Consider the following 14,333-nt stretch of genomic DNA (forward strand, 5'->3'; position numbering starts at 1 on the left):
AATTTTTTTCAAAGTGTCAGGGAATTGTGGATGCATAGTATTTGCAGAAGGGCCTCTTGCAATCCCCCTTGCCTTTGGAGAGTCAGCTTGTAAAGACAGGAGAGCTGGAGCCAGGCTCTCTGCAAAGGTACAGCTTGCTGCAGAAATGTTAGACTAGAATTTTCTTGAACTGGGAGACCTGCATAGATTGGAATATGTTGTAAAATAACAATTCAGTGCACATGTAAACTTTTTATCAAATTCTCCTTGATCTATGTTTTGAGGGGTTGGCTGTGTTCTGCAAATAGGGTCTTTCAGGTAAGCACCATAATCCTACCATTTAAATGGAAGGAGCAGCAGATACATATCACAACTCAAATTAGTCTATTGCTTTGCTTTGCTCCTTTTTTTTGGTTAGTTTGCATTTTTGTGAAACTAAGCCTATAGTTGCAAAATTCTATAACATGGGAGTTCAGAGGTTCCACTTTAACCAATATGAGGCATTTTATGATTTTTTTTTTAATGCAGGATCCTGTTACGTTGATTCAAAGCCCATTGACATTGTTTTATATAAAACAGCAGTTTGAAAAAAGTACTAGCAAAATAAAGCATCAAGCACAGTGCTCTAGGGAACATCAGATGTTACTTGTTGTGTCTCTGTAGTGGAACCTTCAGGGCTCGCCAACTGTTCCCTACCTCTGAGGTTTTATTTAAGCTGTTTTAGGGCATATTTATTTCTAGCAAATCAGAACAAGTAGCATGACAAAATGCCTGATTCTTCATACTGAAAGCTTTTGAAGTCGGTACAAGTTGACCCACTAGTTACCCCTGTCTGCTTGATTGTGAAAACTAGTACATGAGTCCAATTTATGAGACATATGGGAAAGGCTTTCTTTTCTAAGTTGATTCATAAAGTTGATTTGTAAAGCTGATGGGCATTTCAGCAAATATGAGCAACTTAGAATTTTAGTTGCAACATGAAGTTTTAAATAAAATGGTGGGAATAAGCATGAATGATTTAACAAGGATTCATTTGATTTTAGCAGTGGGAAGTAATTGGACAGCTATTGTATCAGCAAAAGTAATATTTACTACGACTTGTGTTTTTTATTAAATCCGTGCACTTGATTTTGACTTTCATTTCAAATAAAGTGTAAAGCAAACTGTGCTGCATTAGAAGAGCATGTTCAGTGTGTCCCCTCTAAAGCAGGTGAGTGCTGCATAGAATCATAGAATAGTTCAGGTTGGAAGGGACCTCTAAAGGTCATCTAGTCCAACCCCCCCTGCAATGAGCGGGGACATCTTCAACTAGATCAGGTTGCTCAGAGCCCCGTCCAGCCTGACCTTGAATGCTTCCAGGGATGGGGCATCCACCACCTCTCTGGGCAACCTGTGCCACCTGTGCCAGTGTTTCACCATCCTCACCGTAAAAAATTTCTTCCTTATATCTAGTCTAAATCTACCCCCCTTTAGTTTAAAACCATTACCCCTTGTCCTATCACAACAGGCCCTGCTAAAAAGTTTCTCCCCATCTTTCTTATAAGCCCCCTTTAAGTATTGAAAGGCCGCAATAAGGTCTCCCCGGAGCTTTCTCTTCTCCAGGCTAAACAACCCCAACTCTCTCCACCTTTCTTCTTAGGAGAGGTGTTCCATTCCTCTGATCATTTTTGTGCCCCTCCTCTGGACCCGCTCCAACAGGTCCATGTCTTTCCCGTGCTGAGGGCTCCAGAGCTGGATGCGGGACTCCAGGTGGGGTCTCACCAGAGCAGAGTAGAGGGGCAGAATCACCTCCCTCGACCTGCTGGCCACGCTTCTTTTGATGCAGCCCAGGATACGATTGGCTTTCTGGGCTGCGAGCGCACATTGCCAGGTCATGTCCAGCTTTTCACCCAGCAGTACCCCCAAGTCCTTCTCGGCAGGGCTGCTCTCAATCCCTTCATCCCCCAGCCTGTATTGATACCGGGGGTTGCCCCGACCCAGGTGCAGGACCTTGCACTTGGCCTTGTTGAACCTCATGAGGTTCACACACGCCCACTTCTCAAGCTTGTCCAGGTCCCTTTGGATGGCATCCCCTCCCTCTGGTGTGTCAACCACACCACTCAGCTTGGTGTCATCAGCAAACTTGCTGAGGGTGCACTCGATCCCACTGTCTATGGCATTGATGAAGATATTAAACAGTGCCTGTCCCAATACGGACCCCTGAGGGACACCACTCGTCACTGATCTCCATTTGGACATTGAGCCGTTGACCACTACCCTCTGGATGCGACCATCCAACCAATTCCTCATCCACTGAACTGTCCACCCATCAAATCCATACCTCTCCAATTTAGAGAGAAGGATGTTGTGGGGGACCGTGTCAAAGGCCTTACGGAAGTCCAGGTAGATGACATCCGTAGCTCTTCCCTTGTCCACTGATGTAGTCACTCCATCATAGAAGGGCCACTAGGTTAGTCAGGCAGGACTTGCCCTTGGTGAAGCCATACTGGTTGTCTCGATTCACCTCCCTGTCCTCCATGTGCCTTAGCATAGCTTCCAGGAGGATCTGTTCCATGATCTTCCCAGGCACAGAGGTGAGGCTGACAGCTCGGTAGTTCCCAGGGTCCTCCCTTCTACCCTTTTTAAAAATGGGTGCAATGTTTCCCTTTTTCCAGTCACCAGGGACTTCATCTGACTGCCATGACTTTTCAGATATCACAGAGTGGCTTGGCAACTACATCAACCAATTCCCTCAGGACTCAGGATTCCCTGGGATGCATCTTGTCAGGTCCCATAGACTTATGTTCAGGTTCCTCAGGTGGTCATGAACCTGATCTTCTCTTACAGTGGGAGGGACTTTGCTCCCCCAGTCCCTGCCTTGCAGTCCATCCACTCGAGAGGTGTGGGAAGAGAGGTTGCCAGTGAAGACAGGCAAAAAAGTTGTTGAGTACCTCAACCTTCTCCTCGTCCGTTGTTACCAGTTTGCCAGTCCTGTTCATCAGGGGGGGTACGCTTTCTTTGACCTTCCTTTTCTGGCTGACATACCTGTAGAAGTCCTTCTTATTATTCTTTGCGTCCCTTGCCAAGTTCGGCTCCAGCTGTGCCTTGGCCTTCCTGACCCCACCCCTACACAACCGGGCAGCGTCCCTGTACTCTTCCCAGGATACCTGTCCCTGCTTCCACTGCCTGTGCATTTCCTTCTTGCCCTTTAGCTTGACCAGCAGGTCTCCACTCATCCATGCTGGTCTTTTGCCTTCCTCTCCTGATTTCTTACACCTGGGGATTGAGAGCTCTTGTGCTCTATGGAAAGTGTCCTTAAAGATCTGCCAGCTCTGTTCTGCTCGCTTGTCCCTGAGGGCAATTTCCCAGGGGGTCCTATTGACTAACTCCTTGAACAGCTGGAAGCTTGCTTTCCTAAAATTCAGGGTCCTGACTTTACTCTTCACCTGACCCATATCCCTCAGGATTGCGAACTCCACCAGTGCATGATCACTGCAGCCCAGGCTGCCTCCAATCTTGACATTGCCGATTAGCTCACTTGCGTTGGTGACCATCAGGTCCAGTATCACATCCCCTCTGGTAGGGCTGTCTATTACCTGGCTTAAGAAGTTATCCTCGATGCACTCCAGGAGTCTCCTGGATTGCCTACAGCTCATTGTGCTACTTTTCCAGCAGGTGTCGGGGTGGTTGAAGTCCCCCAAGCAGGACAAGAGCCTGTGAGTGTGATGCCTCCTGTAGCTGGAGTAAGAAGGCTTTGTCAATAGGCTCCCCTTGATTGGGTGGCCTGTAGTAGACACCAACCACAAGGTTCCCTTTGTTGCCTCGGTCTCTAATTCTTACCCATAAGCTTTCAATCTGCTCGTGGCTATTCTTCAGAGACAGCTCTTCACACTCTATCCATTTCTTGATGTAGAGGGCAACCCCTCCACCCCTCCTTCCTCGCTTGTCCCTTCTGAACAGCCTGTAGCCATCGATAACTGCCCCCCAGTCATGGGATTTGTCCCACCAAGTTTCAGTAACGGCAGCTAGGTCATAGATTTCTAGCAGCACGGTGGCTTCCAATCCCTCCTGTTTGTTGCCCATGCTGCATGCATTGGTGTAGAGGCACTTCAGCTGGGCTGTCAGCCATGTCACCTCCTTAGAGGAATGCCCCTTAGTTCCTTTGAGGTATTTCACTGGTGTTTCCCTCTTGGCTCCTATTACCTCAGGAGGCCCTGGCTCATCTCCGTAAGACTTCAAGTGTGCTGCAGTGTAGCCGGCACGGCTCAGAGCAACAGGCTGAGGGCCCTCGCTAGCACCCTGTCCCTCTAACCTTGGTGTGTCATCCCGCAGCTTGTCATGCGCAAGCCTGACACGATCCCCTTCCGCCTTCAAGTCTAGTTTATAGCTCTGTCAACGAGCCCCGCTAGCTTGTGAGCCAAAGACCTTCTTCCCCCTTTGAGAAAGGTGAATCCCATCTGATGCCAGCAGGCCTGGTGCCATGTAGGCCATCCCATTATTGAAAAAACCCGAATTGTGGCAGGGACACCAGCCACAGAGCCATGTATTAATAGACTGGGTCCGTCTGTTTCTTCCAATATCACTGCCCACAGCTGGAAGGAGAGAGGAAAAAATAACCTGTGCTCCAGATTCCCTTACCAACCATCCCAAGGCCCTGAAGTCTCTTTTGATTGCCCTTGGACTATGCATTGTGACTTCATCACCACCCAGATGGAAGAGCAGTCATGGGTAATAGTCTGAGGGCCGTACCAGGCTAGGAAGTTTCCTAGTGGTGTCCTTAACCCGGGCCCCAGGGAGGCAGCAGACTTCCCCAAGAAGAGGGTCTGTCCGGCATATTGGACTCTCCGTTCCCCTCAGAAGGGAGTTGCCTACAACTATAACCCGTCTTTTCTTCCTTGTGAAGGTGGTTGTGATACAGGGGGTAGGCCTTTCTGACCTTGGCCACACCTCTGGTGTAGATGGACCATCATCCACATCATCCATTGACTGACCTTCCACATCCAGAGCCTCATACCTGTTGTACAGAGGCACCTGGGAAGGCGAGGTGGGCAAGGAGGGGGTTCGCCTGCTGCCCCGAGTGTGCAAACTTTGCAATTCCTTGTACTTGTGAATGCCAGAGAACCTGAAAGCTGTGGAAGAAATTACTTCCTCCTGGAACAAGCCTGTCCAATATTGCATTTTTCATATCTGATGTGGAAAATTGTCTCGCTCAATGTGAATAGGATGAAGTTAATTGAGGCTTTTATAGATAAGCTGATTAAAAGTTATACTGCTCTGTAAAGAAACAGCATCTCTGTGGCTTGATGGTAGTACATCCATGTATGCAATAATTTTCTCTTATTTTGTTAAGCTGTTTCTGTATCACAAAGTTAAGAGCAGAAAAAGGTGTATTAGGTGATTTAGTTCATCTTCTGCCAGATGAGCAATGTTCACTGCTGTGCTGTTGTTTTGAGCTTCATCCAGGTTAGTTTTGAATGAATAGCAGACCATGTTTAGGACATCACAGTCTTGATACTTTAAAGCTACTTGAGTCTTTATCCCCCGCTGATTTTTGCTAGGAATTAGATGTCTGTACTTTTATAAAAATCTGGCATGAAGAAAATGACTCTTGTATACTGACTTTGTATTCTGATACATTGCAGTTTATTTAACCTAGCCCATCTACTCAAGGAGAAATGCAAAAGTGGAAAAAAAAGCCAAAGCTATCATGATTTTAATTATTTGAACCAGGAGACCTTTTGGTGTACCAGTCCTTGACTTAAAAAACTTTAGCTGCACTATGACCACGTGAGATACCTATGTAAGGAAATAAGGGGTATCACCTTACTCCACAAATGAACTTTCTGTAGCACAGAAGGGAAAATAATCTTCAAGAAGTTACAGTTTGACTGCCTGTATGGGGAGATGGGTATGGGCATAACCTCAATTACAGTCTTTCGCCAGCACAAGATCTAGCACAGCTGGGTTGTATGCCTGTGATCGCTGCTCATGGGACAGACTGACTGTGTTTCCCTTCCGTTAGCTCTTGTAAAATTATCATAGCGACCCTCCTTCTGTCTTCTGTGTGTGTTTGCTTTTGGGAATTGGAGTATGACAGGATTCACATTTGGCAGGGGCATTCTGTCATATCAAAAGGGTGCAGCTGGGAAGATAAAGGTCAAAGGAAATGATCAACTATGTAAATTTAGTTAGGGCAATTCGAGTGCTAGCTGATTGTGAGGGAGAGAAGGTCATTGGTATTGCTCGACTCTCGTCTTAGTTGGGGTCGTATCAGTTTGATTCAAAAGCATTTGCAGGATAGGGAATTAAACTGTGTGGAGCAGGAACAGAAATAGAAAGAATATTTTAAAAGCAGAGAGAGCAGCAAAGGTCAGCTTGACTCTGCACCTAAATTTGGCAGCTGGGTGCAGGGCTTGGTCTGTCAGACATCTGAAGAACTCATTTGTTTGCGGAGTTACCTGAGCTTTTGATTGACAGTGTTACCTGATGCGTTCCTTTGCTGTTCTGTGTTCACTTTCAATGCACAGCATGCTATTTTTACACTTTTCAACACAGATGCAGTGTTCTGTGGTTTTATAATAAAAGGCTAATGGAAGTTCTAAATAAAATTAAAAAAAAATCTGCTTAACAGGACAAAAAAGGCATTATATGATATTTCTAACTTGTCTTCAGTTGAGAATTCACTATGAAAATTTCCGAAGTCTGAAATGTATCTGGTGGATCATAGAGGGTAAAGATTTTTATCAATGTTTATACGTTTCTTTTAAAGGTCAAGAAATGTCATAAGAAAAGACTGAAAGCACTTCATGTAAACCATTCCTGGAACATATCCAAGTGGCTTTTCTCTCCTGGCTTCAATTTTTTTTTTTTTTTTTAAAGAGCTGTAAGCAGCAAAGCCACTTTCTCTCTACTTAAGAACAGGAATGTGGGGAGAGGGAAAAACCAGGGGAATGAAAAAGGACTTGGTGACACACATCAGTTTAATTTTATGTGGAATGCTTATGCCTTCATGCTAAAGGGATTCTGTTCATCTTTGGGCAGAGACTACAGGATGACACCAACCAGGTGACTAGCTTGAGGATGTTATCAAGGATGACCAAACCATGTTTTGGTGCCTCTGAGGTTCATTGTAATATTGGGTAATTGAAAACAAAAGTCCTGGTGGTGGTTGAAACATTTGCACTTGGAATAAAATCTGTGAGGCTTACACATTCATATGTGAGTTAGAGAGGAGGGGAAAAACAGAGAGAGCAGCAACAGATTAATTTATAAAGTGAAGTTAGTGGATTCAAACACACACCCCCCTTTTCTTCTCTCTGACCCAAAGTTAATAGGAAATACTGTGTTTGGGCTTTTTCTTATGAACTGGTGTTCGTTTATTTATTTTTAATATCAGAGCCTTCTAAGTAATAAAATTTGACAGATGGCAAGGAAACTTCCATGTGAGGAAACTCATTGTGCAGAGTGCCTCCATCAGTGACCTGATGCTATCAGGCTGGCCAGCCCCTGTCTGCACCAGTTAACGTGCTGGCCCATGGTCATAGATCTGATCACTCCCCCCAGTCTGGACAAGGGCCAGACTGCTCTCTCAGGTCCTAATCCACTCAGCCTCTAAGCTCTCTGCTTCTCTGGCTCTGTGTGCTGCAATGTGCCTGTCCCTACCCTCTGCCACGGCCTCTTTCCCTGGGTGCTGGGGTTGCCTTTTCCTCCTTTGGCTCATGAAGTCTGAGCAATTCAAACTCACACTTTCCCTTGACTCCAGCTGTGGAGGCTACATAGGTGACAATTTAGGGCATGCGCTAATCATGAGTAAACAGAAGCAGATTTTCCTTGAGGCTTTCAGTATCTTGGCTAGTACCAGAAGTACGTGTACAGATTTAGCCAAAATTAATAAATCCCATGTACATTTTTTGTTGGAATGATTCCTTATCTGGATGGCCCTTCTGGTATTTAACTGTGTTCATGCATTTATTTATTTTCTTGATTCTCCCAGGCATACTGCCTGTTTTAGGCTGCCTGTTTCCGGAGTGTCTGGTCAGCATCCAGCCAGCAGAGGCAACACCTGGCTGGGCAGTTCTGCCATGACACCAGTGCCCTTTCAGGAGCACTCTGAACGAAGATCATTAAAAAAACTCATCATCTTTCTCTGAAACTAAATTGAGAATAAATTCTACAGGTCTTCCTCAGGTCTTCAACTTCTCTTTTCACAGCAGAAAGTCTGAATCAAAAGGGCTGTATAGGTATTTGGGGTGTGGTAGGCAAATTACCTTGGGGCCTTGATTTTGAGATTTCAGAGCTCTTATTCTGAAGAAAAAAGGATCACTTACCTTGCAGCCAAACCACAGCATTCAGCAGCACCCAGGGAATCTCAAGTGTAGAAAGTAAACTACAAATTGGCTTCTAGGCTATGGTTTTGTTTGCTAGACCTAGGACACTGGGGAGGAAGGCAAGGAGGGAAGGATATGGGCTTATGGAAACTGGTCATTAGGGTTATTGGATCTTGTAATGTATGAGGGAATATCTATGCTTGTTACAAAATCAGACTTTAGAGAAGTATGGGCCCCAGAATACGCCTCTCATCTTGAAAGCATATGCAGGTATAACAAACCAGTTCTTCACATAGTTGTCTGGAATTTTCCATAAAAGAGAGAGAGAGCAGAAGAGGAGCAGATGAGGTTTCCTCCTCCACCCCTATCCCTATACCACTACTTCTGACTGACTCTGCTAGTACTTCTGCTGATAAAGAGTAATTTAGAGTTTGTAAGAGGTCTTCAGCACCCGCCTTTGGAGAGCTGGTGTGTAGTTGCAACTTCATTTAATAAATAAAAACAAACCTTCACTAACTGGTGTATGATCACCCAGTATTCATAGAAAATGATATAACTCTCATATTTACCAATATGCAACTGTTTTCTGCTCTCTAGTTTGAAGAATTATTTTCAAGAGATTGCTTCTATTTATAACCCCAGAAGAATACTGTAGCAGTCAGCTGCTTGCTTTACTTACCATTTGCAGTGATACGGTATACAAATTATAACTTTGTAAATTGTGATTCCTGCTTTGAGTACTCTGAAAAATTGTAGCCTAATTAAATAATTGTGGCGGTTGTTTATTTTTTTAAATACATATTTGCAGCTGAGAGTTACAAAGAAACCCAGATGGTAAAGATAAAGGAAGAACCAATGGAAGTTGACATTCATGATTCGCAGGCTTCAGTGTCACCCAGCCAACCCAACCAAAATGTTGGCTACAGCACTTTATTAGGGCGAGACATTAGTGAACACATACAGAAGGCACCAGAAGGTCGTGTGCTCCCAGAAAGAAATCTATTCAGCCAAGATATATCAGTGAAGATGGCATCTGAGCTGCTCTTCCAGTTATCAGGTAAAAGCAGTGGAAATAGTCGATAGTTGAATTTAAAGAACAAAAAGATTGTGTATAATCATTAAGGTGCTATGAAAGTGTGAGATTGCTAAGGCTGAAAAATAATAGGAGTTAGAGCCCTCCTACCCTCACATTTGAAATGCAAAAGCCTTGCCAAAAGTCCCTCATAGTTAGCATATGCTTTAGAGCACTGTGACAGTCAGGTCAGGTTCACAATATTTGAACTGAATTGGAAAAGCCGGAGTTCAACTCCTGTATTTTTGAAAGCTAATTAAATAATTTGTGACAACTGGCTGATCCAGGCTTTGGAGTATAGGGGAACCTATAGATGGCAGTTACTGGCATAAGTGGCCAGTGGCTGCAGCATGCAGTGCTCCTGGGGCTGCACCGTCCATTTCTCTGGACAAAGAAGATGAACCTCAGCTATTACATAATGGCAGTGATATCAGCACTGTGTTTAATGAATGCTTGTATTGCACGCTTTGCATGGAGCACTAACACCGAAATATGAAGCTGAAAAAATTTTGTTGGGTGTTAGTTTAAATAAAGTCATGCCCATTCTCTAATCATGCTGTTACCATTTACCCTAAATTACTCTGGATTATGCTGTTATCAGAAAGCATTAAAATAGTTCTACTGAATAAAACCTGATAGGGAAAATATGATATATGCTAATCACAAAAAAACCCATGTATGTTCCTCTGCAGAAAAGGTGAGCAAAGAGCACAACCACAATAAAGATAACGCCATCAGAACTACAGCCAGGTAAGTACAGTCTGTTGTTATCTGCAAAGCTATAGTGTAAATGGCATTGCTTCATTTTGCCTTGTGAACTCAAATGTGTCTGTCTCCTGCAAATGTGACCTGATATTACAAGTGTTAGATATTTTCATGAGTAATGTAACCTATATCTGAAAAATTACACATATAGATCTGATTGCTTAGAGTTCATGAGCAAAAGGCCTTTGGGCCAAAATGACTGTTCTCCTCTGATCAAGTATTCACACATCATTTTAAGAATTATTTTTTCTATTTTTTTCTACAAAAACTGAAACTTAAAAGAAACTGCATAGTACATGCAGTGCTTGAGGGAAGAACAGGCCGACAACTGGATTTTAAGACATGGACCAATGTAAGAAGAGATGATTTTGATTCAGTCTTCTGTCAAACTTGTATTTCTTTAATAAAATTTCAGTTTAGTATTTCTATGATCTCAATGCCTTCTAGAGATGAATTTTTAAAAGTCAGACTGTAAGACAATGCTAATGAAACATTTGTTAAAGATTACAGTCACATTAATACAATAAATGAAATTATCCAGGAATTAAATTATGATTCAATTATAGCACATGCTGTTAAAGAAATATGCACTTTACGGTATTGTGGCTGGGAACAAGCCCATGAGTTGTTTACGTATACATGAGCAGCGAAGTGAGGTGTCCCTGTGGGAAAATTCAAAGCTCTTATGTAACAAGTGGTAGCTAGAATTGGTAAAAGCTTAGAAGCCTATGGTAAGGAGTAGGCAGGAATTGGCAAGGGTACATTTATTTCCTACCTGAAAGTTCCCTAATCAGTGTTGATGGGTTGGAGACTGAGCACACTGAAGTGACGAAGAGTTCCTTCAAAGATAGAGTAAGACCTTGGGTGCCTCTGCAGCCCCTTCTACAGAAGTTCCCAGCGTGTTCAGTGCCTGCTAACTAAGACAACTTTGTCCAGACAGAAATTGAAAAGCATTTCAGCTGCAGAAGAAAACATCTCTAAAATATGTTGTTCTTAAATTCCTAGGCCTATCCCATTCATTCATGGTCAGTGTAATATATAAATAATTTGGTTTTAATGAACTGACCAGCTCAGTAAATGTACATTAGGGACTTTTTGATGTTACAAGTTGAAAGATAATTAAATTGAGCTTTTAACTTCTGGCTACTGTGAATGCTTCCTATATTTGCTAGTTTGGGAATTTATGGGATATGCAGCCTGCATAGCCTTCCTGTGACTACTTAAAAAGCATAAGCCTGAGAGATACTTATGGAGACAAATGCACATATTGTCCAACTACTCATTAACCGTCCAGTGTGCATAGCAGGGAGGGAGTGACAAATAGTCAGTTGAAAATAGATTTCAGTGTCTCATGATGTTACCGGCAGGACTGGTGTGAGAATCCAGAGCTACTTTTGGATCTATCAAAGATAATTCAAACTGGAAAGGTTGAGGACAGTTCAAAGATAACTTCCCCTTCTTCTGGCTGCCAACTTTTAAGAGGGTAGCACAGTTGGCTGTTGTCAAACTTGCACTGAGTTTTACTGAGAAGTCTTGATAATGGCTGTTACCCATTAGGGCATGAAATGCTGAGTGCCTGATTCAATTCTTCTGGGTGCTTTTCTTATCTTACCTATCTATCAACAGAAGAAGACATGAATGAGAAGAGCTTCTTAAGGGGAAGTGAGTCAATCTACTAAATCCTGCGAGTTCAAACAGATTGACTTGAAAGACCTTGCCAAAAAACCCCCACCCAAAACCAAACAAACAGCTGGAAGTCTTTACTGGTAAGGGTATGACGCCTTCTCAAAAAGAGAATGTGATGGAGCAGCCAGTGGAGGATAGAGGCACTCAGACTGTGTTAAGAAAACATGTGGTGTTGCAGTTTGGCTCACCAACCTACATCTGGAGTAATGACAGAAAGGCGTTTGAATCACTATTGTTATGTGAAGTTTGCTGACAGCTGCAGAGACCCAAGGTGAGGTCAGTGTTGTCCACCTGTGAGTAGCTGGGGAGCAGAGAGATTAAGCTGTGTCGTTGGCGAGAGTCTTAAATCGGCAAAGCCCAGCAAGATGGGGTACACAAGCACTTTTTGCTGTCTTATTCCATATTAACATTTCTAACTGTCGCCTATCTGTTGCTATTCCTCCTGTGAGTATTCCTGGACTTTGTGAGCATATTCTTCCATATGACTTTGCTTAAGCAGCTGAAACTGGCAAGGATTCCTCACAGTTCAGTGGCTGAGTGAGATGGTAGAGCCTGCCATCTGTGATATGAAGACAGAAAGTGGAGAAGCAAATGATCTGGAAGTGAGTACGCCAGCGTAAGATGCCAAGATAAGTTTCTTTCATCTAGAGAACTGTGTAGCCATAAAACTGGAAAAGTGCAGCCAGAAAAAAAAAATCCTAAAGCTTAATCTTCATCAGAAGGGACTTTGCACAGTGATTGAGAACAATTTATGTAGTTTCTTACTATGAAGCAGGAGCTCCTCACTCCATACTTTGCACTGAAAATTGGAGGACATATCTGCTGAAATAAAAATAATAATAGGGTCGACACTGAAGAGACTCAGCTGTCATTCTAGAGGAAGGCAGAAAAGAGGTATCCAAGGATGGTTCTGTAATTCACTGGAGGCCAATGGCGGAGAGGGAAATCCTTGGGACACAACATGATGCAGTCTTCAAACAGCAACCTGCTCATGATATATGGCCTAGCCTGAAATAGATAAGCTCTGCATCACCCATTTTGCTTAGAACCAGCAATGAGCAGTGTCCCGTGACTGAATCTAAGGCACAAGCAGGCAGGCCAACATGGAAACCTGAGCGGATTACAAGATTTTGAAGACTTACAACAGTAATAAAACTTTTTTTATTGGTGTTTTGCTTTCAAATCATTATTAAACCAGTGAGAGGAATGTTGCAATAAATGATGCCATATTTTCACACAGTGTCAGTCTGTTTTATATTATGTCACCCCTGAGTGGGAGTGTGAGTCTTGGAAAAAGTTAAATTTTGCACATGTGGGCTGGAGCTGTTTTGCTTTATCCTGATCACTTGTTTTCTTGAGTATTATGCATTGTTTAGCTATCTGCAAACACTGAACTGTTCAGGTGTGGGGCAGCTTCATGCCTTACCCTTCGGCACAACCTAATGTTGACTGTGTTTATGGTTATGTTCAAATTTTTGTAGAAACACCAAAATATCCCATTCATTGTCACATATGGAACAGCACATAATGAATAATGGCCAAAAAACTTAATGAGAAAGTAAATAATGTGATTGCTGAAAGTGTTGTACATGACTAAGTTAAATAATTATCAAAAAGTTTCCCAAAGGCAGAAGAGATCTGACTAAGAATACAAGTGACTCAGTGGAGAACACCTCGTTCACTCCCTGCAGAAAAACTGTATGAGGGAAAACTTACGCAAGTGCCATTGTTTAAATTGACACCTTGGGTATCTGGACTGGTAGGGTCAACTTAGTTGGTGCTGCTGGCACATACTTTCTGGGTCTGGACTACCTGCTGTGCAATGCTTCATAAGACCTCATACTACGTTCCTTATCCTGAAAAGGTTCTTGGATTTTATTACTGAATAAGAACAGGCTGCAGAAATGAGCTGGCCTCCTGTCCTGCACCTTTAAAACACCTACTATACACCAGCCTGTTAAGGATTCTCAGTATGAGAGAGATCAGATTTAATGTAATTCTCAGTTTGCTTAGAAGAAATTGATAGTTTGCATGCAGATGGAATACAGTGCCTTAGAAAACAGTTTTCCAAGAAAGACTGTCCTTTTCCATTTTGAATTTTTTTATGTACCTCTTACTGATGTCTGTCTGTACTATAGACAAGGAATTCTTGTTTCTGTTATGATCTTTAATTGAGCAGAAAACAAAATACTTTGACAGAAATGCTGATTCACAATTGAAATTGACTTTTTTACTGCCTGTTAATTAGAACCAAAGCTTGCTATGCTTTTTGGAGTCAAGTAGCTGATAATTTTTGCACTTAATACTTTTTGGAAAGAAACCATTCAGTTAGCTTATACAAATTGTTTCCTGCTATAAAAATCAAACTCATGGAGTTAATTTCATTCCGTGGAATGCCGTGTCAAAAAAGAACTATTCAGCATCTTAACCTAAAATTTGAAAAGTTTTGTTTTAAAAATAATTACTATATACCTCAGATTATTAAATATTTTCCACCTTTCCTGATTGCCCTCTCCAGATATGAC

At 42.8% G+C, this 14,333-nt stretch overlaps 1 protein-coding gene across 2 annotated transcripts in view; it reads left to right on the forward strand.

Moving 5' to 3' along the window:
- The window catches only part of ZNF827 (zinc finger protein 827), a 109,562-nt gene that overhangs the window by 61,150 nt on the left and 34,079 nt on the right, over positions 1–14,333 (forward strand). For both annotated transcript variants that reach the window (XM_076337112.1, XM_076337113.1), the window contains 2 exons: positions 9,094–9,342; positions 10,050–10,107. In XM_076337112.1, coding sequence (XP_076193227.1) covers positions 9,094–9,342; positions 10,050–10,107 — 307 coding nt within the window. The remainder of the gene's footprint in view (positions 1–9,093; positions 9,343–10,049; positions 10,108–14,333) is intronic.

The sequence above is a fragment of the Aptenodytes patagonicus genome, chromosome 4 (assembly GCF_965638725.1).
Source record: "Aptenodytes patagonicus chromosome 4, bAptPat1.pri.cur, whole genome shotgun sequence".
Classification (NCBI taxonomy): domain Eukaryota; kingdom Metazoa; phylum Chordata; class Aves; order Sphenisciformes; family Spheniscidae; genus Aptenodytes; species Aptenodytes patagonicus.